Consider the following 26,497-nt stretch of genomic DNA (forward strand, 5'->3'; position numbering starts at 1 on the left):
GCTCACTTTCTTTTGAGTGCTTATTGTTTGCCAGGCACAGTTTCGTAAGCATTCAAGGCTTAAATCTCATGTCATCCTCCTGGGAACCCTGTTACTCAGGCGCTGTAGTGTCCTCAGTTCTCAGGTGCGGGAACTGAGGCCCAGAGGAGTTACATGATTTGCCCAAGGTCACACAGCTAGGAAGCAGAAGAACTGGGATTTGAACGTAGGCCCCCTGACCACTCTCAGCCTGATACCCAGCTTAGTGGGTTGTAAGGAGCATGGGAATCTCTTGGTTCCGTGCCGGGCTTAGAGTAAGCCCTGGTTAAGTGTGAGCTACCATTGTCATCCCCATTTTGGAGATTCAGGGCCTCTCTGACCTGCCAGGCCAGCCCCAGCCCCATGTCCCCATAGGAGTCTCTGTCTCCCCCTTAACAACACAGTATTGTTGCCACATCAGTTTGTCTTTCCCTCCTGAGTTCTGTGAGAGCCGCCAAGGCAGGTGTTCTCAATCCCTGTGTCCCCAGTGCCGGGCACAGGACCAGCCACGTCATCCTGGCTTTCTGGAGATTTGTGAAACCAGGGATTGAACGAGGAAGTGTCATAACGTAGCAGGAGGGCAGGCTGTCACGTTGTGTGTTTCTTGTCATTGCAGATGCCAAGACCAGGAAGTGGAACTTTCTCCTGGAAGAGCACAATAAACTAAGTGAGATGCCTTCCTTGCTTGTTTCATATCATGCTGTTGTTATGCTTTAATTATCTGCCTTAAATTGAACGTATTTTTAAAGAGCATCCCCACCCCCTGCCTATGGTAACTTCATCTGCTTGTACCCAGGATGTGTGAAAGTGAAGATGGGCCCAGGTGGCCACACCCCGTCTGCTGAGATGGTGGCTTTATGGTAGCCCAGGCAAATGCAGGGCCTCCATTTCCATCTGATGCAGCCAAGCAGTCAAGGTCCTGAGGCCCGTGCAACTTCCCACCCCTCATAGAAGTGTTAGGTGCGGACTTTGGCGATCAGACTGGAGTTGGGTTTGCTTAGCATAGATGGAGGCCACTGTAGATTTCCTCTAAGAAAGGCTCTTGGTTTACTAGGAGAACCAGATGATCATTGAAGGTCGGAGGGTCTAGGTGGCTATGGACTTGGTAACAGGCCTGGGCGCATAGCACTTAATAAGTCCTTGAAGACTGACTAAAGGAAGGGATATGTGTGCAGGTGTCCGTATAAGAGAGAGAACCCAGTTGGGGCTTACCATTTTTCTTCTCCGGGCTCTGCATGGGTGGGGCAGTAAATTCTACTGTGCCTGAGAAAGGGGGCACAGGCATAGCCCAGCCTGTCCCAGAACGCCCGTCTGTCACCCATCTTCCAAGCTGCACACTCCTGCAGTGGGCGTGTGGCAGGCGCCACTTAGGTTCCTCCTGCTTGGCCCCCTGAGGAGTTGGTGGGCCTCTGAGCCGGTGTTGGTCGCAGTCAGGCCAGGAGAGACATGAGCCAGTGGGGAGCTCTGAGTCATTGGGCATCTTGCCCCCCAAGCCAGGGCTTTCAGCAAGAGGGAGAAGCTGGGTTTCTTTCCTCCATCTCCTCCTCAGGTGACTTACTAGGTGACACTGGGTAGATAATCCAACATTCTGGGTCCCCTCTGCCCTTTCAGTGAAAAAAGGGCTCTTCACTGTTTCTATCCTACTGACAGAAATTAAATAGAAGTGTTTCTGATTCCTTGTGGAAGGACTTGCAGCAGGCCCAAGGTTAAGTGTGACTTATGACGGGGCCCTTATTTGGCACCAGCAAACCCTAGCTGAGAAGCGAGCATGAGCGACGTTGAGCTGAGGTCCCGAGGCTGCTGCGATCTGGAACTTGTGGTTCAGAGTGAACTGTTGGGCCAAAGCTGGATTTTTGATGAGCGGTAGGAGTGAGGGTTTCCCTCTTGCCCCTTTGGTTTTCAGCCGCAGAAAGGCATATCATTATATTAGCTGGAAAGGCTTTGGTTTTTATGGACCAACACGAAGCGGGACATGTACGGTTAGCCGAGGAATGTAATGAAAAACCGTGTCTCGCGACTCCTATAACGTTACGTAATGGTGCCAAATCCTGTGTGGGCTGTAGACTCTTAAATACCTGAGGAAAACGATGGATTCTTCAACCAGAAAAATGCACATAGTGGCCACACATGAAATTTTGCATTTGATGTTAATAATCACACAGATCATAAGAATTCTAGTGTCAGCACTCAGATTGGTGCTTTATGTGCCATCTTGTCGTGACAGCAACTGGTGGAAGGTAAGACGGATTCTACACATTTCATAGATGGACCCAGAAAAAGGAGGAAGCAGTCGTTTTCCTAACTGACAGCATTGTAGGCTTACAATCATGCCAGTGACGGAAATCAGACCAGGCTGGTGATCTCGAGGTTGTAGCGTGACCCATTTGGGAATGTGGATGCCAGCCCGTGAACAAGAAGCTGAGGAGGCAAGGCTCTGCAGAATACCCCAGGTTAGCTCTGGTTTTGTTAACAGACTGCAAACCTGGGGCCTCTGCGCCTCTCCTCTGCCCCCAGCCCTCCTTCCTTGTGTGTGAAGTTAGATTCCTGATCCTGACCTACCGAGCGTGTGCATATGAAAGTCATTAAGAAATGGCAGTGAGACCTTCTGAATGCACAAATGCTTCTTGATGACATGGTGACAATCATTTTCTCCAGATGAGGTGAATCTAAGAGCTTTCCTTCTCCCCTCTTTTCCAAGTAACTTGAGGCCTTTCGCCCACAGTGAAATTGGCATAAGGCCTTTTGTTTTCCCCCGGCTGTCACAGTCCAGAAGGGTTCTGCATCCCCCTCACCGATCCTGTCTTGTCAGCTGCTATTTGAAAACATTAACATCTCTCTGCTGTGTGGCTCAGTAGCATTCTGCCAAAGAGCGATTTTACAGAAGCGATTTCTAGATGACTCATGAAGCCAGACAGCACATTCCTGTCATCTTCCAGCACCTGGAAAGGACATGAGTGAATTGGGGGACTTTCTCAGAAACATACCCACTTGGCTGAACTGGCAGCATAGGATCGTGGGGGCAGTAGCTGGGGGGAGACAGAGCGGAGGTTGCTTTTTCCTCCTGAACGGCTGGAAGAACATTATGCTTACAAAGCACATTTCACACCGGCCGGATCATCAGCCCTTTCGTAGCTTTCATCAGGTATTTGCATGCTGGCAATCACCAGGATTAGAATAAAAATGGTTTCTGAAAGCACATGGAGTGCTCAGTCTCCTGAAGTGTGCACGAATCAGCATGTGCAGATTTAATTTGGAGGCATAAAATGTATTTCTCCATCAGTATGGGACGTCTCTTTTATATTAAAGCTGTCAACCTTACCTAATTTCTTATCATGGTGATTGTGTTCACACAAACTGTTTCCAGAAATAACTGGTATATACATTTAGTGAGAAACGGAAATGGATTTAAATACGTTGAGGATACAAAGCCATTGAAGGTAGCAGTAGATGGCTCGGTCCTCCATATTGAGATCAATATTTGCAATGGTGGCCATTTGATGGTGTGGCAAAAGACGTGGATATTAAGGAAAGATGTGGCCATGTGGCATATGAACCAACAACCTTAGAATTTCAAGTACTATTGGGTAGAAATGAATTATACCCAGTTTCTTATTTGGTTCCCTTTACCAGGTTTCTGAAGACAATTAGCCCCTTGATGGGTTACTGTGATTCCCAGGGTACACGTGAGAAGGTAAAGGATAAAGAACAACATAAGATCTGCAAACAGGAGTTACTCTCCCAATTAGCTTTTACAAAGGACAGTGATAAAAGAGAAGGACATCTCAAAAGCTAACTCCCCTAGGACAGCAGGCTGCGATTAGCAGATTGATGATAATTCTACCACCAGCGACTAGATCTATCATCTTTGGTTTTTAACTTGTCTCTCTCCCACCCTCAGACTTATCTGTTTTGTTTGTATCCCTGGTTTATTCTTTTTCAGTTTCTCTATTAAATAAAAGAGCTTTTTCCCCCCTTCTTAATTTTAAAATCAGGTGAGGCTAAATTCTTTCAAAAAGCAAAACCATTGAAATTAATTTCCTTTCATATCCTGTAGATCCCACGTGGATGTTTTGCACATGGGGTGATGGCTCTGATTGGAAGGAGAGATCTCCCCGTCTGTTATATAGGGGTCTGGAACCAGCACACCTAGAAGGAAAAGTAAAGACCCCTAAATACATGTTTTAATGGAAAGAATCAGAGTAATGGTCACTCTTAGGAACAGTTTAGACTCTGAGCTTAGCAGGGGGTTGGTAAACTTTTTCTGTGAAGGGCCAGATAGTAAGTATTTTAGGCTTTGGGGGCCACGTGGTCACCCATCTACTCAGTTCTGCCATCGTGACAAGCAGGCAGCCATGCTAGTCGTCAGACAAGGTGGCACGGCTGTGTTCCAGTCTCACTTTATCTACAAAAGCAGACAGTAGGCTGGTTTGGCCCACAGGTCTAAGCTTGCCAGCCTGCATTAGAGGAGAGGCAGGGTGCTCTTGGTCACCTCCAGACCAAGGGACTTATCAGCTGCTTCACCATTGACATCACTGCTGTAAAACTCCCCTCTCTCCAGCGGAGGTCGGTATTCTTTCTTACAGAAAGAGTCACAAGTGTGCAGGGCCATTTGTGTTTTTATAAGTTGGTGGACTCAGCGTGGACTCTGCCCCCTTGTCATTGCTATTGTTGTTGTTTATAAATAGCCCTCCTGTCCTGATCTTTCTTAGAAATCCCTAACAGCTTCCCTGTGCAGAACACAGTGCTTCCTTGCCTATCAACAGCAGGTGACTTAGAGTTCTCAATTTCTCAAACGTCAAAACCCAAATAAAACATGAAGAGGGGCGCCTGGGTGGCTCAGTCGATTAGGCATCCAATTCTTGGTTTCGGCTCAGGTCATGATCTCACAGTTCATGAGTTTGAGCCCCGAGTCAGACTCTGCCCTGACAGAGCAGAGGCTGCTTGGGATTCTCTCTTTCTCTCTCTCTCCCCATCATTTGCTCTCACGCTTTCTCTCTATAGATATATAAACTTTAAAAAAACCATGAAGATAATAGAAATGACAAGATTTATTCATTCTACATCTTGCTTTTTCATCAGTCTTTCTGGGCTTGATTTTTAAGAATGTGGGTCCTTATTTATTCTGGGAATACTCAGAATTGCTTTAAATTACTTTAGGTTAAAAAAAAAGAGTCAGCCACAGAAACATTTGCAATTCTTCCGAGTGTCCTTGTAGTATAGAAAATCAATTTGGCATTAGTGGCTGCCCTCATATTTGCAGAAACTGAGGAACAGAGAGGGCAAACCAGTTCTCCAGGCTCATGGACTTGCTCGGGGTGTGACACGTCAGCCCTCGGTTTTGTCTCCAGTTAGAGAAGACAGCATGCGTCAGAATTCCAGCCACTGAGCTCCGTATTTTGAAGCCCGCTCCCTGTCCTTCGCTCTCGCAGGTGTTAGCCCTTCAGTTGACACCCCCCTGTGCTCCTTTCTAGTTGCACATGTGCGCCAGCTTCCCGAAGTTCAGCTGGATCCTCTGCCCAAGACGCTCACCCTGGCGTTTGCTTCACAGCTGGAGAAGACGTCTCCCTGTGTCCCACAAGCCATCCCCGAGGCAGACCTTTCTGGAGTAGACCCCAAGCTCGTGTCCAGTCTGCTGCCCTTCCAGAGAGCGGGAGTCAAGTAGGTTCTCGGTCTTCCTCTTGCTTGGACTCCATCACTCGATACAAACTAGGTTCAGACGCTCCTTCTTTTAGGAACGCTCATCTTCCATGGACATCTAGAAGCAGCTAGGCGATAAACAGCCAGGTGTGCTGTCAGCAAAGCCTGATTATAACCATTGATTGCATATTCTATGAGTTAATCAGGACTCTGGATCGCAGGTGTGCAGACACCCAACAAGGAAAGAGATTTCTCAGTGCGCGTAGTAGAAAACCGAAGGTCTCCAAAGATCTCATCAAGACTCCCTGTCTCACTCCGGCTTGGCTTTCTCCTCAGTTTGCTTTGTTCTCGGCCAGGTGCTCCTCAGGTGTGGCGGTCGGGGGCTGCCTCGCACTTCTGGCCTGCACCCGTCAGCTCAGTAACCCAGTGGAAGCACCTCTTCCCCGGTGGGCCTGACACTGAAGGGCCTGAAACGTGCTGATGCCAGGACCAGTTGCTGTGTCCTGGGGGCTGGGGAGTCTTGGTGAGAATGGATGACAGACCCAGCCCATCCCTGGAGCCACGAGGAGGGTCTGCCCCACCCCAGTTACTTGGACCAAGTAGAAGGTGGTGGTTTTCCAAAAGAAAGGGTGCTCTAGTATAGGGAGAAAAAAAGATAAGCCCGCATCATGACTTGCCCTGTGTTCCAGAGCTGCTTGGGAAGAACCGAGTGACAGGTTTGAACTTTCCTTCTAGTGAGAAGACCAGAGGTCATGGAGAGGAAAAAGGCAGTCCTGATGGCTGTCCAGAGACAGTAGGGGCTACATCTGTCTTCCCGTGGTGTGGTTGGGGGTATGGCCCCGTGCAGGGGAAGAATAGATCATCATGGGACTGGCAAACAGACAGCCTGTCCACCTGCCCTGCGGCCTGCTCTTTAGGTGTTGGTAAAAGCTTGGCCACGTCTCTGACGGGATTTTGTTCTGTGATCTGGGCGCGGTCCCACCTCGCTGCATTCCCGCAGTCCCAGCTCTGCTCACGCCTTTTCCCTCATTTTCCCCTCTGTTACAGTTAACATGCTCTGCACAGCTCCATCTTGCTTGAGCGTGGGCCCGCCCCCACCCCTGGGCGGCATCTGTCTCCAGCATCCCAGTTCTTCTTGGCTCCGTTAGAGATCCGGGGCCCACGTGGCACCTGCCGGCCGGGCCACTAAACCCCGTCACCGCCGAGGGCCTCTGTGTAGACGCGTCTGAACCAGAGCCTGGCCGGCAGCTTTCATCCTTTTCACTGTGGCTCCGAAAGTGCCAATGGCACATGTAGCCTTTCTTCAGAACTCCCCAGTTAAACTGAGGTTTTAACTTTCATTCTCTGAAGAGAAGGAGTTTGGGTTGAGGGAAAAGGGCTGTCGGTTCTGAGTTGTTTTGTGAGAACTGCAGTGAAAATGCCCTTAAATGTATGGAGCAAAATCTCCTAGATACCTTTCAGCTTCCTCTAATATCTTAATAGTCCCTTTTAACAGATGAGGGAGTCGAGACCCAGCAAGTCATCTGCCAGAGGCCACTCAGCTTCCGAGAGTGGGCTTGGAGCTGACACGCAAGTGTTGTGATCCATGTGTGCAGTGTATTTTCCGTTAGACCGCGGTTCTCTCATGGCCGCGGCACAAGGCCGTGTGCGGTTTGTTGCTCAGATGCCCCTGTCCACCCTGGCCATCCGTGTGTCAAGTTGATCCTGGAAACAGTCTAGAAGATTTCTCTGAGGCCAGTGTGCCAAGGAGAGGCTGGGTCTGTTGGACAAGCTCAGTGACAGTGTGCCGGGCCCCCTTCCTTCTCACTTAAGGCGAGTGGTGGTCACAGCCTGGGGGGCAGGAGGGGATGTGTGCCCCTCAGCTGGGCCACTGTGGCCTCTGGGAGATGAGGACGGTGCCGTGACATGCCACGGGCAGTCCGCCCAGCTCACTCCCTGCAGATGCACTGCTCACCTCTCCACCTCTGCTGAACGCTGGCTTCCCAAAGGCAGAAACGCTACTTTCCAGCAACTCGAAAAGCCCATTGGCAGCCGTACCTACTGCTGCCCACAGGGGCTGCGCCCAGTCTTGATGGTGTGAGAAGGAAAGAAGAAGGCTAGTTGACAGGCTTTTCATCAGGTTTCTGAGCCAATGATCAGTTTTCCAGGAATTCACAGGAAAGAGGGCTGCTGTTTGGAGCAGGAGACCAGACATCTGGCACTTGGGATCCGTTTCGCTTTTCACTGATTCATCTTGTGAGTCAAGCAAGTCATTTTTCTTCTGTTCATCTTGATTATTTTTCCTTTTTTGTGGAATAGCAGTTACAAGAGAAGCACTTCCTCAGCACTTCGGATGGATGGTGCCACGCACTGTTTTAAGTGCTTTAGACATTAGCTCTGTTGAAGCCTGACAGCGGTCCCTGGGGCGGGTCCTTTCATGCCCGTCTTACGGCTGAGGCGTGAGGAGATTGGATAAGTGGCGTGAGGGTCCCCAGCTGCAAAGCGGTGGAACTGGGGTACCCCCCAGGCCACTTGGGCCCCAGGAGACTGGAATGCACCCTGGTGCACACAGGGTCAGCTGAGGCTGTCACACGGGTGGGCAGAGGGGCCCGGCGGCTGCTGGTGGGCACGCTGCTGAGACTGCTGCTCCAGTAGATGCTCCGGTACCACCCTCCCCAAGGCCTGTGCTCCTCCTCCAGTGCCCTGTATCTGCCGGCTCCTTCCCTTTACCCCTGTGCATAAACGTCCTCTCTGACCTTGAGAAAGCCTAATTTCGATGCCATCATTTCTTCCTTCTTTCTTTCCCTTCCCTTTCCCTAGGCAGACCTCTCACAGGAACGAGGGCGCCCCTCCTGGCCTCTCTTTAGGGGCTGGTTCCCAGGATCCCCCAGTCCATGCCCCCAGGGCTCACCTACACTGTTGAGGGGCCCCCTGCCCTGGAAATTCTCTCCCTTGGCTTCCATGATGCGCTTATCATCTAGACCCCCCTCCCTACCTTTTGCCACCATTTCACATTTTCCCTATTTTGACTCTTCAGTGTTACTGTTACTATGATCATGCTGTCCCCTGATTGACTCCCGCCTTCCCTGTCGGGGGAGCAGGTCTCTAGTGAACAGGGCCCTGTTCCCTCGGGCAATGGCCCACACTGGCAGTGCATGTCTCGTTATGTGGTTAGCTGATGCCCCCGACAAACATGCCACACCACTGTCCTTCCCTCGTCTGCTTTCAGTTTTGCCATCGCGAAAAGAGGCCGCCTGCTGCTCGCTGACGACATGGGCCTGGGGAAGACCATCCAAGCCATCTGCATCGCGGCCTTTTACCAGAAGGAGTGGCCGCTCCTAGTGGTGGTGCCGTCCTCTGTGCGCTTCACGTGGGAGCAGGTCAGTTCCCTTTGTGTTGTGATTCTAACAAGGAAGTGTCCCTGGTGGTAAAGCAACCAAGTAACGGTTTGGGGACAGGGCCTGGGAGCTTTAAAGATCCAGTCTCAGCGAAAGAGGAAGGGAGAGGAGATGGCCTTCTGAGGCCAGGCTTATGATTTTCTGAATTAGAATCAGGTTATTTTGGAAGAAAGCCAAGGAGGTGTGAGCTCAGACATAGACGCGTTGCCTCAGCCTGGCAGCAGACACCTCCCAAGTCCGTCTTGTGCCCCCTCTGGTAACACCTTTCACCTGCACCAGCCTTACATTCAAAATAGTTACCTCCTAATCCCGAGGCAGCCGTGTGCAGTGGATGCAGTAGTTAACCCCAGATGACAAAACAGTCTCAGTGAGGTGAAGCAGCGTGCTCACCGATGAAGGGGAGCGTTATAGGACCTTGAAGGTGTGTCTCCTGAAGTCAGGGTGTTTGCACCCTGCCGTGGGTGGTGTGGGCAGGATGTACACTGTCAGCCAGGTGCCATTAGAGCCGAAGAAGCCGACAGGAACATCATATTGTTGTTCAGCCATGAGCTTGTCTTCCACAAATCTAGAGATCCGAGTGGCTCCAGGGAAGGAATAAACACCCAGATAAGCAAACCTGGTGGAGAAGGAGGAGCTAATTCATCATCAGTAGCGTTTCCCAGCTCCCTGCTACTCGTGGCAGCTGTCAGCTTCCTTGCATGCCAGCTTCTGACTCAGCAACCCCCCCCCCCCCCCACTGTGAGCCACTTTGTGGAAAAGAGGCGACTCTGCCTACAGCCACTCAGCCTGAGGCACAGATGCATCCTTCCAACTGAAGAAAAACCAAAACTTTAAAAATGTGCATCGATACAATATCTTATTTTGCACACACACCTGTCCTCGTGACCTGAATTCTGCCACCGCCTCTAGAAACTATCAATTCACTGTATGTTTATTCGGCGCGTGTTAGATTCCCACAGTACCCACAGAAATGCTGCAAGAATCAGGTGGTCACTTGGTTGTGAACAGAACCACAAGTGGGGAAAGAGCCAGCGCTCGACATCACAATAGTGTCAGCCCAGGATGCTGGGGGGCTCCCAGACACCAGCCGCTGACACGGAGGCTCCTGGGGGCCTCCCATCAGTTCCAGCCAGGGACTTTGGCTAGAGGTGGGAAGATTTCTGGAGAGAGCAGGTGATAAGTATTTTTGTCGTTATCGGTGCCTTTGGTATATACCAGCATCTGCTAAAACTTCCTTTTATAAAGTTCCTCGTAGAAAGAATCACATTCCTTCCCTGCAGAAACTTGCCGTCTAGTTAGAGACTGGAGGGATGAAATCCGCAGACAGCACAGTGACTGCGAACGATGCTTGCATACAAAGGAAGGCAGTGTCCCGTTAGTGGAATGTGAAGGGGTGGACGGGCAAGAGGGCAGCGGAGGTGATTGCTGTTCATGGGCCCAAGGGCGCCAGCAATTGCAGACAGGTATGGAGAGAAAGGCTCTGAGTTCGTCTCTCGGGGAGCAGTAGCATTGTTCACTGAGGGGGTGCCCTTGATGGGCCGGCTGGGCCACCCAGGCTCTGTTCTCTCCTCTCATCTCCAGGCCTTCCTCCGGTGGCTGCCGTCTCTGAGCTCAGACTGCATCAATGTCGTGGCGACCGGCAAGGACCGCCTGACGGCTGGCTTGGTCAACATTGTCAGCTTTGACCTTCTGAGCAAGTTGGAAAAACAGCTAAAAACCCCTTTTAAAGTTGTCATCATCGTAAGTGACTTGGCAAAGACTTTCAGTACTTTATCTCTGGGGAAACTTTCTCTTAAAAGCGCCAAGAACTTTGATGCCTGTGCTCTCTGGGAGCCTCCCTCTGTTTCTAAGAGAATAGAAATCACTGTCTTTATTTTGTGGGACACTGACATTTTATTCATCTCAAATAGCAGTCCTCAACCCTAGCTATGTATTAGAACCTCCCGGGGTGCTCTTTGAAAAGTGTCATTTACTAGGCCTGGGCTGGGGGTTTGCAGCCCATCTCTCTGACAAGAGGTCATGGACGGGGGCCGCTGGTGTGGACGACAAGGGTGTGTGCCTTCATGTGGCGCCCTCTTGTCCACGTGGCTCAGGCATATAGTCCAGACAGTTAATAAGGTTGTTTCCAGCCAGTGTAAAGACACTCCCTCCCCCACCTCAAAAAGTACAGCTGACCCTTGAACCACACGGGTTTGAATGTGTGGACCCACTTACAGCCACATTTTTTTTTTATAAATACAGTCCAGTACTGTAAACATGCTTTCTCTTCCTTATGATTTTCTTAATACTGTTTCCCTGGGTTACTTTGTTGTGAGAATACATCATATACTCCTGTAACATACAAAGTACGTGCTAATTGTACATGTTATCAGTAAGGCTTCTGGATGAGTAACGGTTTGGGGGAGTCCAAAGTAAACACTGACTTTTGACTTACGAGGTGGGGGTAGTGGTTAGTGCCCCTAATCCCTGTATTGCTCGAGGGCCACCCATACTTTTCCGTCAGGTTTGTTGTTGTTGTTTTATTCACGTGCTGCTCACAGATGTGACAGCACATCTTTCAGTCACTGGCTTTCCTTGTTTACGCCCCTCATGTGCTCACAAAGATTATGAAGAGGTGTGCCATCCCCATCCGCCATCCAGGTAACCACTTGCAGCCATTCCGGGCCGAAGACTGCAGTGGATGATTTTCAGTCATCCCAGTAAAACAGGGACGCCCAGTACCTCCGATTGATAGGAAAGGTTCTTCTTTATTCACATGTGTGAATGGTCAAAGCCTGTGGTATTTTCCTTCTCTTAAACATAGAATTCTCTGACAGTGGCTTCCCAAATCTTGATGCTCAAAATGTGTAGTGCCTACCTCATCTAGCAGGAGAGAAAGGAATGAGTTTTTAGGAGGCCCAGAAAAGCCAGCAGGATCGCAGCAGAGCCTCTGGGTTTCTCGGCACGGGGCTGGCTGTCGTGGGAGGCTCGTTCATCCACGTGTTTAGCCCAGAGCCGAGTGCCATCTCCGCACCCTGCTCGGTGCTGTGAGCTCAGGGTGTGGAGGGAGGAAAGGCAGCCCTGTTCTCCAAGATGCCAGTCCAGTGGGACAGACAGACACATGCACAGATCATTAGAGTACATTTTAGTGCTTCCATAGATGTGGGAGCCAAGTATTGTGGGAGCTCAGAGAAGGGAAGAAGAAGGCATAGTTGCTGACCTTAGGGATCTATTATCATGATTTGGACATGAGAACCGTACTTTGTTCTTAGCCTAAGCAAACTTAAATGGTTATATCTTTTTTTAAAGTTTATTTATTTATTTTGAGAGAGAGAGAGAGACAGTGTGTGAGCAGGGGAGGAGCAGACAAGAGAGGAGGAGAGAGAATCCCAAGCAGGCTTCACGCTGCCAGCACAGAGCCTGACGTGGGGCTCCATCTCACAAACTGTGAGATCATGACCAGAGTAGAAATCAAGCATTGGATGCTTAACCCACTGAACCCCCCAGGTGCTCCAAATGTTTATATCTTTCCACAGCTGTAAGGGCAATGAGGGAGTCATTTCTGGTTTGGTGCAAGTTCAGGTGTGGCTTTGAAAAAAATGGTAGCATCCCTGTAAAATGAAAACATTAAAAAAGTATCCCAAGATGATGGTGATGTTTCTACAACATGTAGGACGAATAATGCCTTCATTTCTTGAGTGTTACCCTGTGTCATGTACTTTATACGTAACCACCAATCTTCCCGGTGCCCCCTAAGGCAGACACTGTCTCCATTTCACCACTAATGGAACTGACAGTGAGAGCGGTTACATGATTTGCCCACAGGCGTGAAGCCAGCAAGATGGGGCGTCACTGATCAAAGCTGGACTGAGTCTGGCTTTAGAATTCATGTGTTTCTGTTTCTGGCTCAACACTTAGCCTGCCATATGATTTCTGGCAAGCCGCCTGCCAGCAGTGTTGGTTTGTGTTTAGTTATTTAAAAGCCCAGTCTTCTGATTTCAGAGAAATGTTATAAGAAGGAATAAAGTGTCAGCTCTAAGATGTCACACTTCTTAGAAGAGAGTTCAGATAGAAGCCATTCCTGGTGGTTAGAGTAGTGGAACACGTTAGCCCACTGGCTTAAAGGGTCTCTTCCTTCCCTGTCCTCTGTACTTGCTGCTGTTTCTCTCTATGAACCCCTTTCCTTGGCCATCACGTGCATGCATCCTCCAACAGTACGGATATGATAGCCTGGCTTTCTAGGAACAGATCCCATGACCTTTGTGAGTTCACCTCACTACACTCCCCTCCCTTCTGCTTTGAGGTCCATTTCGGTTCACCATAGCTGCAGTGGAGCAGGAGGTTTCTCACACATCCCCTCTAGAGGTAGAGCCAAGGCCCCTCCAGTGTCCCCGTCACAGTGTGGCTGACACTTGCTAGGTTAGCTGGGAAGGCTCTTGGGATTTTACATGTGTCGGCCCACTAAGACATGCAGCAACCTGGTACGTCAGGTAGTGGTATTTCACCCATTTTATCGACGGAGAAACTGTAGAGAGGTCTGTTAGTTGCTCAGGTACAAAGCAAGTGATGTGCATATGTACCCAGATAGAAACTTCCCCTCAAAATACTAAGAATGTTTTAGTTACAAATTTGGCTTTAGAAAATATGACCAGGACGCCTGGCTGGCTCAGTTGGTAAGAGCGTGCCACTCTTGGTCGGTTGTGGGCTCGAGCCTCATGTTGGATTTAGAGATTACTTAAAAGTAAAATCTTTAGGGGCTCCTGGGTGGCTCAGTCGGTTGAGTGTTCCACTTCAGCTCAGGTCACCGTTCGTGGGTTCGAGCCCCACATTGGGCTCTGTGCTGACAGCTCAGAACCTGGAGCCTGCTTTGGATTCTGTGTCTCCCTTTCTCTGTGCCCCTCCCCCACTTGTACTCTGTCTCTCTCAAAAATAAATAAACATTAAAACATAATGAAATAAAATAAAATCTTTAAAAAAAAGGAAAATATGACATATTCTAGTTTGCTTGCACCTAGAACGCAGAGCTATAGATACTCAAACTCCACATTGTAAGCTTGACGGCCCCTTGAGCACAGGAATCGGGTGTTCTTCCCCTCCAAGTTACCACAATGATGTGTCACACTCCCTCAGTGGTGGCACTTACAACTTGTCTGATTGGCTATGGAGTGGCTGCCCCCCTTCCTGTCCAGTGAGCCCCGGGGGCAGGTGCTGGGCCCTAGCACCTCATGCTAGGACAGGGCACACAGTGGGCTCACCCTGCCTCGGCACCAAGCACACATGAGGGAAGCCACCTTCTGACACTTTGCTCAGCTCACCCCTCACAGTGGGCCGGGCAGGGGAGTCACTACCCCCACTTTATAGTCGGAACACTGTACAGCGACTTGCTTGGAAAAACACTGGGAAGCCGCACCAGAACCTGGATCCTACCTGGACCCACAGCTGTCTCCCTGAACAGGAAACCGCCAAGGGAGGTGTCCTCAGTGCAGCACCATGCCAGGTCAAGCTTAACGTGAGCTCTGTCTCCATTCGCTCAGGATGTGGCTGTTTCTTTTCAGGATGAGTCTCACTTCCTCAAGAACTTGAAGACAGCCCGCTGTCGTGCAGCTATGCCCATCCTCAAGGTGAGTCCTGCTGAGAATAGACTTGGAGCTGGAGCCTACCCAGCACTGAGGTCCCGCTGCATCTTGCTCAGGCTGGTAGAGGTTCCAAGGAGAGCAGGGGCTATAAGTCCAGGGCCAGGTACTGTGGGCCACAGACATGACTTAGCATTGACTGAGGCTGTCACTGTGTAGGGCGTCAGTGCCAGACTCGTTCTTCCTGACGTCCTACTAAGGAACTGGCGGCTGGGCAGTCACCTCTGTCTCTCAAAGATGAAGGCCTGTTGAAGGTCATGGGCTGGATGGGGACTCCATCTTAGGTCCTCCTCAGGCTCTCGGACAAAGCAGAGGGGAGCTACCAGCATCATGTCCTCTGAACAGCTCAGGAGAAGCTGCCTGTCTTCTAAGTCACTTGTGGGAGCCCAGCTCTCACGGTGTTAGGAACCAAGTCGTACAGGCTTGGAACCGGGCCATCAGGGGTCAGTAGGAGGCACTGGCGAAGCTGAGTTGTGGCCCGTAAGCTGGCGCCCTTTCCCGGGCTCGCCCTAAGCCTTTTTCGCTAGCGAGGGGAACAGCCATGCATACCTCCTTCTGTGGTGGTCTAAACAGGGGCATGAGGGTTTTGATTGGTTGAGCCTTGGCTTCAGAGCAGGCAGGGGTGTGGATATAGCGGCACTTCAGATCTTTATCTAGAAGTATTCTGTTCCAACATGGAGCATGAGTTCCACATTTGGCCTGGCACACGCTCCCGTGGCTGTGGTTTGTGTCCCGGCTCTCTCTACCCCAGACAGTGGGGAGGCCCCCAAATTTCCTTCCTTCTTTTTGTGGGGCGCTCTTCTTACTGTTGGGGAACAATACTACCATTATGAAAGTAGCTTTTTCTCTCCTCAGCAGGTAGAAATCTCCCACAGATGACTTAGGGAGAATCTGCTTTGGTGTATGTAGACTGAGCAAACCAAAGTACATGTTTGTCTTGTGCATTATTAAAGCAGCCTTGGTGTTATGCTGGCACTTTAAACCTGCCACTTTCATTGCTTTAAAGAAGCTTTAGGTTTACCTAAATGAGGGAAAACAAATATGCTAAGTGTTGGGGGAGCTTTTTAACATTTGAAAATTCACTTAATTTTGTCAACTCCCCCTGACGAACAGCCGTCTCCTCATTTCAGGTTTTGTTTTGCTTTCTTTTGTTTTAGGAATAACAAGTAATATGATACATCTTCCAAAGCAGGATTATGTCATATCCTCCAAACTTGAAATAAAAGTCCTTTACTTAAAAAGCCTTGATCCTCTGCTCATGTTACCTCTAAATATTTATGGATACACTTAAATGAAATGTGTTTCCCAGAGTGGTGATCCTGCTTTTGGGAGGCTTCAATATGTTCTCTTTTGAAGAATATTAACAGATCTTCATACTGTGGTTCCAGTATTATAGCCATACCTAAAATTAATTGTGTACCTTGATTGTTTAGGTGAAATAAAAGGCACAGTAAACAGGGTAGATCATTAAAGGTGTAGTAGGGGAGGCTCTGAGCAGCCATGTTGTCAATGTGGTCATTGCCCGGCAAGGTAATGCATCCTTGTTGCCGAAACATGTGCTTCTGAGCCAGACCTTTTAAAGCAGCATTTCTATCTTTAATATCATGGGTAGATTTCAAATTGATATATTTAAGACAAATCTTTTAGCAGTTGACTAGCATAGAGTACTCTGCACTTGCTGTAGAACTGGGATGCGTTAGCACTTTAAGACAGGACCCACAAACATAGCTTGCTGTTTATGTAGGTGTCCTGAAGCCACTCTCGTACATAAGGCTGAGTTCACAGTGTTCTAGACTGTTGACCAGACTGAGTGGAGTTGGGGCCGAGGCATTCTGCTTCACACCTTTTATCTCTCCACCGTGTTTTTGTCTAGATCAGTTTCTCAGCCTTGGCACCACTGATCCTGTGGCCTGTACCGTTCTGTGCTGTGCAGGGCTGTTCTGTGTGCTGTAGGAAGCTTAGCTCCATCCCTGGCCTCTAGCCACTGATTGTCAGTAGTACCCCCCCACACCCCCCGTGATGACAACCAAATTTGTCTCCAGATATTGCCAAGCATGCTCTGGGGGACAAATCACTGCTCCCCATCTCTGTTGAGAACCACTGATGTAGGCACTCCAAAGAGATGAATCTAAATACTTTTGGAACAAGAGGAGAATTGGGAGAAGTAAAATATGCCCTTGAAAAGCCATGCAAGGGCCTAATTTGGTACCACCTGATTGTTCCTCTAACTGGTGCATCTCCTAGAACTAATTCTGATGATTAATATTTCAAGACATGTTCAGCAAATGTGCATGATTAGGTTATATCATGCACTCCATGAGTCGGCCTGGCCAGATCACGTCCTGGAAGTGCAGGCTTCGGAAATGGTGACGGCAGGCACACACAGGGCACGTGTGGTTGAGGTTGTAGGAAATTGGAGTCATTGTCCCCTAGAAAGTGTGACATCTTTCTTTTATAGCACTGTTTGTTTAGGCTACTAAAGAAAGGTAGTTCTGTTTTTATGTATCCATGTGTGAAAGTAGGCAAGACAGGAAGCTATGAAGAACAAAATTCAGATCCCCTTTATGGCTTCCATCAGAGAAGACCGCCAGTAACAGCTTGGTTATTTTTCTTTTTCTTTTATTTATTTATTTATTTATTTATTTTTAAATTTATTTCTAGGAGAGAGAGAGAGAGAGAGACAGCGTGAGCAGGGGAGGGTCAGAGAGAGAGGGAGATACAGACTCTGAAATAGGCTCCAGGCTCTGAGCTGGCAGTCAGCACAGAGCCCAGCGCGGGGCTCGAACCCACGAACCGTGAGATCATGACCTAAGCGAAAGTAGGACGCTTAACCGACTAAGCCACCCAGGCGCCCCACTTGGTTATTTTTCTAACATGGCAGTTGGAGGGTGGGGTCATCATTCTTAGTGGCTCTCGGGCATCGTGTTGTGCGGACGCGTCCTGTAATTTAACCCTTGATGTTGTTCTGCTGTTATAAATAATTCTGCAAGTGAGCATCACCCACGTATTTGCAGCTTGCATATTTCGACCCTATTAGGACAGATTCCTACATGGCGAATTGCTGGGTAAGAATTTCACTTTTTGATAGAATCCCACGTGGCCAAGCGCGACCGTGTCTTCTCCCCCTTAGCCCGAACCACACGGTCTTCTCCACAGGATTCAGGCTCTGGTGGTTTTCAGTCTCCTGCTTTTGGGCAGCGAGGAACGTTTGCTTTATCATGCTTCGTACTGTCAAACCAGTGTCAGGTTATTTCAGTAGAGGGAAAAAGCCCCCAGAATCCCCACTATCCTTTCCTAATAAGTACCTGTTATTCTTTTTGTGTGAATAGAGCCCCTTTTACATTTCTGTTGATTGGTTAGGTGAAATGACAGTAGTGGTCTAAAGTGTGTGAGCCTTTTTTTTCCATTCTCATTGAATGAGTTTAAATAGATGATGTATTCAAAAGGGTGTACAGTGAAAAATAACTCCGTCCCACTTCTGAGCCCCTGACCGCTTGATCTTTGTCTACAAAGGCAGCCCGACTTACCAGATTCTCACATTTACTTCTAGAATGTAGTCTGTGCCCGGTGAGTATGTGAGTCTGGGTTTCCTTCCTCCCTCCTTAGAGTGCTCCACAACCACTCCTTTGCTCCTTCCTTTTATCTCTTAATAGTGTATCGTGGAAACCATCCCGCCTCATTTCAGATGACGTGAGCTCATTCTTACAGAGAGTATGGTGTTGTATAACTCTGCCATAATGCATCTCATCTGTTCCCTTCTGTGGGGTCGTAGCCAGGCTTTGGCCATTACATATAGTACTGCAGTGGCCGTCTTTTCATACGATATGCAAGCAGGTGGTAGAAAACCCAGTCCCTCCACATCGACAAGAGACAGCTCATCACCCCTCTCAGTGGTGTCTTTTGGAGAGTCTGCTGTCCTAGTTGGTGGGGTTGCAGGAAGAGTCCCTTGTGGTCCTGCTGTTCTGGTATGAATTCTCTCCATTTCAGCACAGAGTCAGAAATGAAATTATTGGAATCTAATACTTAAGGTAAAATAGACTATTTTTTTCCAGAGAGAAAAAACATACTTAGTATTTAATCTGAGCATATGTGTTTTATTAGTAATACCTATACCCACACATGCCTTGAAGGTCAAAACAACATAACTTTAATTAGCTATAATTATACTATTTTGTGTTTTCTCTTACATTTTGGTATTTTTGAACTAGAACCACTGTAGTCATGTTCTTCCTTCTTTCTGTTCTTACCTCAGAACGAGTTGCCTTTTCCATGGCATCAGAATTTTATTAATATCAGAGCAGTGACGCTCCCCTGGCTTGAAAGTTCCATGGCTGTCATGCAGATCAGTTCAGTATTGGCAGTGCGTTCAGACTTGTGACTGGAGCTGTGTCTCTTTTGGGGAAAAGGCTAGAACCTAGAAGGAAACCATCTTATATGAAATATGCTGACCCAACCAGAGACTCAGGCCATTTATGAGGCAGAACTAAGTGGTAGGTGAGCCTCTGCTGATCCCTGGGGTGGCCTCTGGTCAACAGGGGTGTAATTATGCTGTTTGTCTTGGTTTAGCCTTGTGTGTCATGGAGAGCAGGGGGAGGAACAGAGCCAGCCATTGAATTTCTCCTGAAGTTTGAGGTTTCCCTCTTGTTCTCAGGATTTAGATTTAACTACAGATGTTGACTCTTTATTTGTTTCTTGGGTAGTGACTGTGACCCTGCATTTGTTCTTGGTCTGTGTACCGTGTCCCCAAACTGTGTGTGCCCCTCTCCTGTTTTTGAAGATTCTGTAATGACTTCTACACTCGTGACAGCCTAGCTCTAGTGTCCCTGCCACACAGAACTCGTGTGTAACAGGACATTCTGATAGTGTAGGCTTGACCTGCTTCCAGATGTCACCAGTCTTCTCACAGTGAACTTCTAAATCACAGCGGGCTCCGCCTATGGCTTGAGCTGTATTTAGAGTACCATCAGCAGTAACACTGGGCAAGAACTTTGGGCTTTTTTTTTTTTTTTTTCTAGGAGAGAGAGACAGCGTGAGCAGGGGAGGGTCAGAGAGAGGGAGATACAGACTCTGAAATAGGCTCCAGGCTCTGAGCTGGCAGTAAGCACAGAGCCTGACGCAGGGCTTGAACCCACGAACTGCGAGATCATGACCTAAGCGAAAGTCGGATGCTTAACCGACTAAGCCACCCAGGCACCGCAAGAACTTTGGGCTTTGGGAAGCACGACATTTTTCCCGGTCTGGAGTCTTGGTGAAGTGTGTTATAACCGGTCAGAATAATTCAGTAAAACAAGTTATTGGGTCAGTTGGGGGAAAAAAAGGTAACGGTGGAAAGTGAGGAAGAATTCTCACTTTGTACGAACTTATAATTTTGGTTCTTTTCTTTGCAACAGAACATTCTCTTGGCCTTTATTTAAAAATCTATGTGAAAAAAGAAACCTGTGTGTAGGTTATGTACTTTGAGTTGGATTGGGTTCCCCTTGGCAAATTACATATATCAACTTGTCCTGCCAGCAACCTGTTCCAGAGGGCTGGCCTTAATGACCTTGACCCGTGAGGAAACTAAACCTACCCTTGAAGGTCATCTTCCCCGCCCCCTCCAGCATCTGCTCCCATGAATCACATGATCTCTCCCAGACACCACAGTATCTTCTTAGGCTCCGTTGTGGATTTCTTGGGTGCTGCTTTCTGTGCTTAGCCAGAGGGGTTAACTGTAAAGTGTTCAGCTTATGTGTTGATGTATGTAATTTTATACATTTGTATCTTCTTAAATTGGAAGTTCTCAGAGGTGGAGGGTGACCTGTAAATCATGTACAGCTGGGCTGGATTACAGGCCGCATGGGTGGCAGCGACGATGGTACCACCGCAGTGGGACTGAGCAGGTAGCAGGCTACGTCATTCCAGAGCAGATAAGACTCTGTTCTGGCTTCTTTTCAAAGCTGGTGTTTTTCCTTTTCCATAATGCTGCCTCTGCTTTTTAAACACCCACAAACGTCCATTTTCAACGGTTTAATCAGCCCTAGTTGGGGCAGCGTATGAGAGAACTGGCTCCGAGTTAACACTGTCCTGCAATTATTTTCCATCACCTGATTTGTGAGCTGTCTCTGCTCAGGCTCCACCCCCAGGCAACAGCAGCAACGTGGGGAATAGGTTTGGGATGATAGGCTGATTTTTTCTTATTGATAAGCCTTCTCATTTTCTCCCATTTCATTGAAATGGTCTTGAGCCAACGCAAGCAGTGCTACAGACGTCATTCAAGAAGCTCATTGTTATTTTAATGAGTCTGCATTAAACCGTGCAGGAAATTAGAAGGCTGGGTAATTGAACCGTGGAAAATTATAGCTGAAGAAATTCATAGCTCTCCTGTCATAATGGAATTAGGTATTGGCAGTTGCTGAGAGGGCAAAAGTGCATTTTGAGAGTTGTATATATTGTATATTTATAAAGAAACATTTTTCCTCCCTCTGATGCACCTTTATTTATTTATTTTTATGAGGCAGCATATCTGTTTGAAAACCTAATTTCCTCTCTTAGGTGATTTACTGCATGCGATTGCCTTCCACTCCTGTCGTTAACTCAAGGTTACAGTGGTTAACAAGGTGTTTCTAGACAGCTAAGCTCCATGGTAGGCTTCCTTCCCAGAGCGGAAATGCATGTTACCTCCAGTAATTTTTGGCCGCTCCCTGCCCTAATACAGTGGGGAGTGTGTCCTTTTCTATTCTCTCCTCTTTCCCATCTTCATATGAGGTGGGACATTTTGGTCTGAACTCCTTTGGGTCAGCTTGGGGCCAGGATAGTGGGGAACTTGGGAGTTCATCATTGGAATAGACCATTTATTTCTGTTCTACCCACTGCTGAGCAGGCTGCTGCAGACCTGGGCCGAGGTTAGGGTCAATGGACCCGGGTCCCACTTTTTCAAGTCCTTTTTAACTGCAAAATAAGCTAAATCGGAGCTCTCTGGGCCCAAGACATTGTGTCGCTGAATTAGCGACAGCCTTTTTTTCCTCCAAAGAAAATCAGTTAGAGGCTTACTCACAGGCCACCCCTGGCTCTTCCTCCTGTCCTCTGTCATCTGATCAGAGGTTCAACTTAGATGTCAGAGATCAGAGAGCTCCTCTGGAAGAAGGTCAGATTTCTTGCTCTCTCCCCAATTTCCACTTCCAATACTGGATTCTTTGAGTCTCCTCTGTCTTCCCTCAGACACTGGTTAGCTGAATAGTTTTCAGCATGCAGAGACTATTTATAGATCGATGGCTTTGTGCTGGGTACTGTGCAACAGAGGATAAAGGTGTACACAGCCCTGATCCAAGACGCGATCTACTTAACTGACTGAGCCACCCAGGTGCCCCCAACACGCAATCTAATGAGGGAGACAGAAAACATGGAATTCAGGATGATGTGCTAGGTCCTGATACAGGGGGCATGGCTGTGCCAGAGGCAGCCCAGAAGGTGGCGTCCAGCTGCTTAACGCGGGTCACACGGTGAGGCTTGCGGAACTTGTGTGTTCCTCACCTCTGGCCATGGCACCTTTGCTTTGAGTTCCCGGGTGTGGGCCAGCCTGCAGTGTCTTCAGAATCTAGATCTCCCTGGGTTCTGAGGAGTAAACTGGAGAACTGCTAGCAGTCAGAGTGCCCAGGAAGTAAGAGCTGCTTCTGCTACATTCCAGCAGATTTTGCTGTTTCTGGGACACCCAGCTTCTATCCCAGTGGGGCATTTGGAATATTCCCTATGTGTTCCTCTGTGTACTCTCAGCCCCTCTGGCTGTTTGTTTTCTAGGTTGCCAAGAGGGTGATCCTACTGTCTGGCACGCCAGCCATGTCCCGGCCTGCAGAGCTCTACACCCAGATCATCGGGGTCAGGCCAACTTTCTTCCCTCAGTTTCATGCATTTGGACTTCGCTACTGTGATGCCAAGCGGGTATTTATTCTCTCCTTTCTCTCCCCAACCCGCCCCTTACCCTGATTTTGATACTTACCTTTCTGTTCCTTCTCTTTGGCCGTGGTTATGATCAGAAGCACACTGGCCAGGGAGCCGGACCCAGATTTTAGTCCTGCTTTGCCCCTAACTCTGACCTTCGAGTGTCCTCAAGGATAAGAACAGTCCCTCCTAGTTTTAATGCTTGTGATTCCAGGGTGGTGTTTCCCAATAAAGGGACCAGTGGCTGATGCAGAGGTGCATAAAACTCTGAGAAGGGCACCTAGGCGAGCTAGAGGTGAGGCTGGGGCAAAAAAGGCAACAGAGGCGTCGAAACAGGTGGGGGGCGGGGTGTGATCTGGAGCTGCCTCGGTGGGCTCTCATCGGTCAAAATGTTGACTCATGACATTTTGAATTGTGAATTGGGCCTGCTCAGTGGGCCAGCAGCCTGTGAGCTACAGATTATCCCTGTGAACACAGTGCCAATAGAGCGGGTTCCTCTGGACCTACATTGCACAGCTTCCATCTCCAAATGTGACAGAGGGAGCCTTGTAAACACAAATGCCATTGCAATCAAAATCTTGATTTTTATTTAAGTTTATTTATTCTGAGAGAAAGAGAGAGAGAGAGCACATGTGCACACACCCTAAGCCAAAACCAAGAGTCCAACACTCAACTGACTGAGCCACCCAGGTGCCCCAAAATCTTGATTTCTAAAGCCTTGATTTTTTTTAACTGAAAAAAAATGTTTATTTCATGACATGGGGAAATACAAAAGTGGGGAAAAAAGGAGGAGGCAAAATTTTCCCCATAATCCATTCATTGATTTGTTCTCTTTCCTTCTTTCTCATTATCCCTGTCTCTGTGCCTGTCCTTCCCCTTCCCTCTCCCCTGCACCTCTTTCATATATGATTGGAAGATAATATACACAAAATAACGTACAAGAAATGGATTCGTTTTGTAAATGAGAAAACCAGTATTTTTTAAATGTTTACATTATTTACCAATCCTACATTCCTCCTGATGGGCCGTTGAGTCCGTCAGTGTTCTTCAGTCTGACCAAGCCAGCCGAGCGTGGGGTACCGTCCTCCTTGGCAGAGGAGGCTCCTGACCAGAGCCTTGTCTCCCCCCTTGTCTACAACTGTGCCTCCTTCCATGTCAGCAGTGTGTCCTGGGGGGCACAGCATGTTTCCTGAGCTGGGGGCCTGTCCGTGTCAGGCAGCCATAACCGGCTTGGCCAGAGCCTGTGCACGTTTCCAATGTTCTTCCCCAAAAATAACTCAAGGAAGGATGACCCAGAAAATCAGCTCCTTGTTTGCTTAGGTGTTCATTTTTTTTTTCCTTATGCAGCTGAGCTGCTTTCTTCTGGGTTTGGGCTTTTTTTTCTCTTGTGGGTTTGGACTCCTCCTTCTTGGCTCTGGTGCCATCTTCACCCTCCCAGACTCACCTGTGGGACACAGCTCCTCTGTTGGCTGGTGTGCCAGGACCTTGGTTGGCCGCGGGGGACGGAAGCAGCCCCGACCTCTCTGGCGGCTGGGATGGGAGTGGGGCTGGGTGGCATCTTCTTCCTGCGCCCCTAGTAGCTTCCTCTGGTCCAGGCTCTGGGACTTCCACAACCGGAAACCAGACGGAAGTTTTATTAATTTTTCTTTCTACTCTGTCTTTGAAACTGGGGCCAGGGCAATGAATTTATCCTTCAGCAGCAATCCTTCATCTGGCAAGTCAGACTCCTCAACTCCTCACGTCTTTTCCCATGAGGGTCCACACGGCCTTGAATGAAAATGGCAAACTCCAGCCCCGTCTCTCAACTGTAGATCATTTCTCCTTTTCCCCAGCTGGTCTGCCCCACCCCTGGCTTCCCCTGACTTCTTTCTTGTGGGCGGGGCCCCGGCTGCAAAGACTCCAACTGGACTCTAGGACCTCCGGTTTTGTGATCAAATGACAACTATACTGAGCCACTATTTGCATCGAAGATGCTGACACATTGGAGAAGTGGCTGCAGCTCACTCCTTCCACATGCATGCCGAAAAAGCCTTGCTGTGCAAGTTTGTGATGTAAATAAGATTGTCTGCCTTATTTTTTAACTGCTTCTTTCAAAAAACTTTCAAGTACTTTAAAAATACCCACTTACATTCAAACAAAGTGCTTATAATGTAAATTGTAGTGCTTTGCGAAGTTAATTGCAAACCATTTTTAGCTGCTTATTGAGGCAGGAAATTTCTGTTATTAAATGTATTTTAAGCCATACACCACTTTAACGAAATCTGTAATGCACTTTCCCCATGGATCAATCCAGATTAGATTCTGCATAGTTGTCGGGGTGCCACAAAACTCTTCACGAGTGATTTGTACTTCCGTCCTATTTGTAAATGACCCACTTTCTGAAAAGGACCTTCTCTTCCTCAGCTATCTGAGCCCATGGTGGAATGTTTAGCCAATGATGATAGGGGCTGAAGACAGAATTCATTGCCATAATCCCCAAACTGCCCCTTCCTGGGTCTCCAGTCTCTGTCCACCATCTCCCCAGTCTTCACACCATCCTCGTTCATCCTTTCTCTCTTCATTGTACCCCTCCACCCACCCCCGCCAACCAACAATCAAGAACACAAACATAGTGCCTTTCCTTCCTTCCACCTAGCCCAGTGCTTGTTACATAATAACTTTTCCATGAAAGCTTATTGGGTTGTGAATATTCCAAATTTTAAAGCTTTAGTATTATTGCATTTTAACCTACAAGATTAAAAGCCAACAATAGTAGCACTTAGGAGCATGGTATCCAGATTAATTATGGCATTATCCACTTGTGTCAGCATCATGTTTATTGAATGCAGCTGGTGGGCCAGAGCTGCTTTGTTGTGGTTGTGGCTGTTGTGGCTGTTGTTTCTGGCCAGCTTCTTGCATTGAGAGATGCCCCATGCTGAGCTCATTTTTGACCCCATAGCAAAAAGGCAGTTGCTGACACTTCCACTTGATTTCAGGGTATTTTTTTTTTAAAGAAGAAGCAGTTTTTGATCATTTTACTCTGCCTTAGACCATCTCTTCCTATTCTCTATGTAGCATAGGTTTATAGGACACCCGCCATATCTCCACGATGAGAGCCCAGGTCCACTGGGCCTTGAAAATGAACAAGCCTAGCGTCTACTCAGGGTGGTTCATGGACCAGGGGAGGCTGAGACAGGAAAGGAGACAAGCAGCTGGAAACATAAGGCAGCAGACACCCTGGTTCCCTGATTTTCTATGGGACTGTAGATCTCAGTTCTTATTTCAAATAAGATTATTAGTGAAGGATAAGGTTTTCATTTTAGCATCTTACCTAGCTATGTGATGGGGAATAGATATTCTTGCTCATTGCCTTTCATGAGCTATGAAATGAAAAAACCATTTTTGTGAAGGGCTGCCTGAGGACCCTGAAACCCACCTCTGGTCTCAGCCACACTGGCAAAATCCTGTGCTCTTGGTTCCTCCCTTCAGCCCGTACCAGCAGCAGCAACACCCTACCTTCATGTCACTGCACTTGGTTGCGTTGTGTAGCCCTTACTAAGGAGCAACAGCATCTTAAATCCCAATGCATCCCATCAAATAAAGATATTACTGATAATATGATTTGTTACATTGTGCAGTGAACTCTAGGAGAAGCCCTAGGGAAGATGATTTCTTTATATTGAATATGGAAATAGTCTGAGTAGCGGGGTGTCTTATTTGCCTTTGAATGTAATGGATTCCAGACCTCTTGGCATCTTGCATTTGTTGCTAGAAAGTTTAGCATGTAGAACGCCATGATATGTGTTCACTTCATTCCTTACTTTTTCTTTTTCCCTTCATAGTTCCCATTTGTATTATATGAGGTTTTTTTTTTTTTAAATGTTTTTATTTATTTCTAGGAGAGAGAGAGAGACAGCGTGAGCAGGGGAGGGTCAGAGAGAGAGGGAGTCACAGACTGAA

General features: G+C 48.2%; 1 protein-coding gene across 7 annotated transcripts in view; it reads left to right on the forward strand.

Annotated features, from left to right (window-relative positions):
• The window catches only part of SMARCAL1 (SNF2 related chromatin remodeling annealing helicase 1), a 57,659-nt gene that overhangs the window by 9,381 nt on the left and 21,781 nt on the right, over positions 1-26,497 (forward strand). For 6 of the 7 annotated variants that reach the window (XM_077748592.1, XM_077748598.1, XM_077748596.1 and 3 more), the window contains exons 6-11: positions 635-685; positions 5,490-5,676; positions 8,864-9,014; positions 10,614-10,772; positions 14,567-14,632; positions 22,418-22,558. In XM_077748592.1, the coding sequence (XP_077604718.1) occupies positions 635-685; positions 5,490-5,676; positions 8,864-9,014; positions 10,614-10,772; positions 14,567-14,632; positions 22,418-22,558 (755 nt within the window). The remainder of the gene's footprint in view (positions 1-634; positions 686-5,489; positions 5,677-8,863; positions 9,015-10,613; positions 10,773-14,566; positions 14,633-22,417; positions 22,559-26,497) is intronic. The other variant, XM_077748597.1, reaches the window with a different exon arrangement.

The sequence above is a fragment of the Crocuta crocuta genome, unplaced genomic scaffold (genome assembly GCF_008692635.1).
Source record: "Crocuta crocuta isolate KB4526 unplaced genomic scaffold, BGI_CrCroc_1.0 scaffold229, whole genome shotgun sequence".
Lineage (NCBI taxonomy): Eukaryota > Metazoa > Chordata > Mammalia > Carnivora > Hyaenidae > Crocuta > Crocuta crocuta.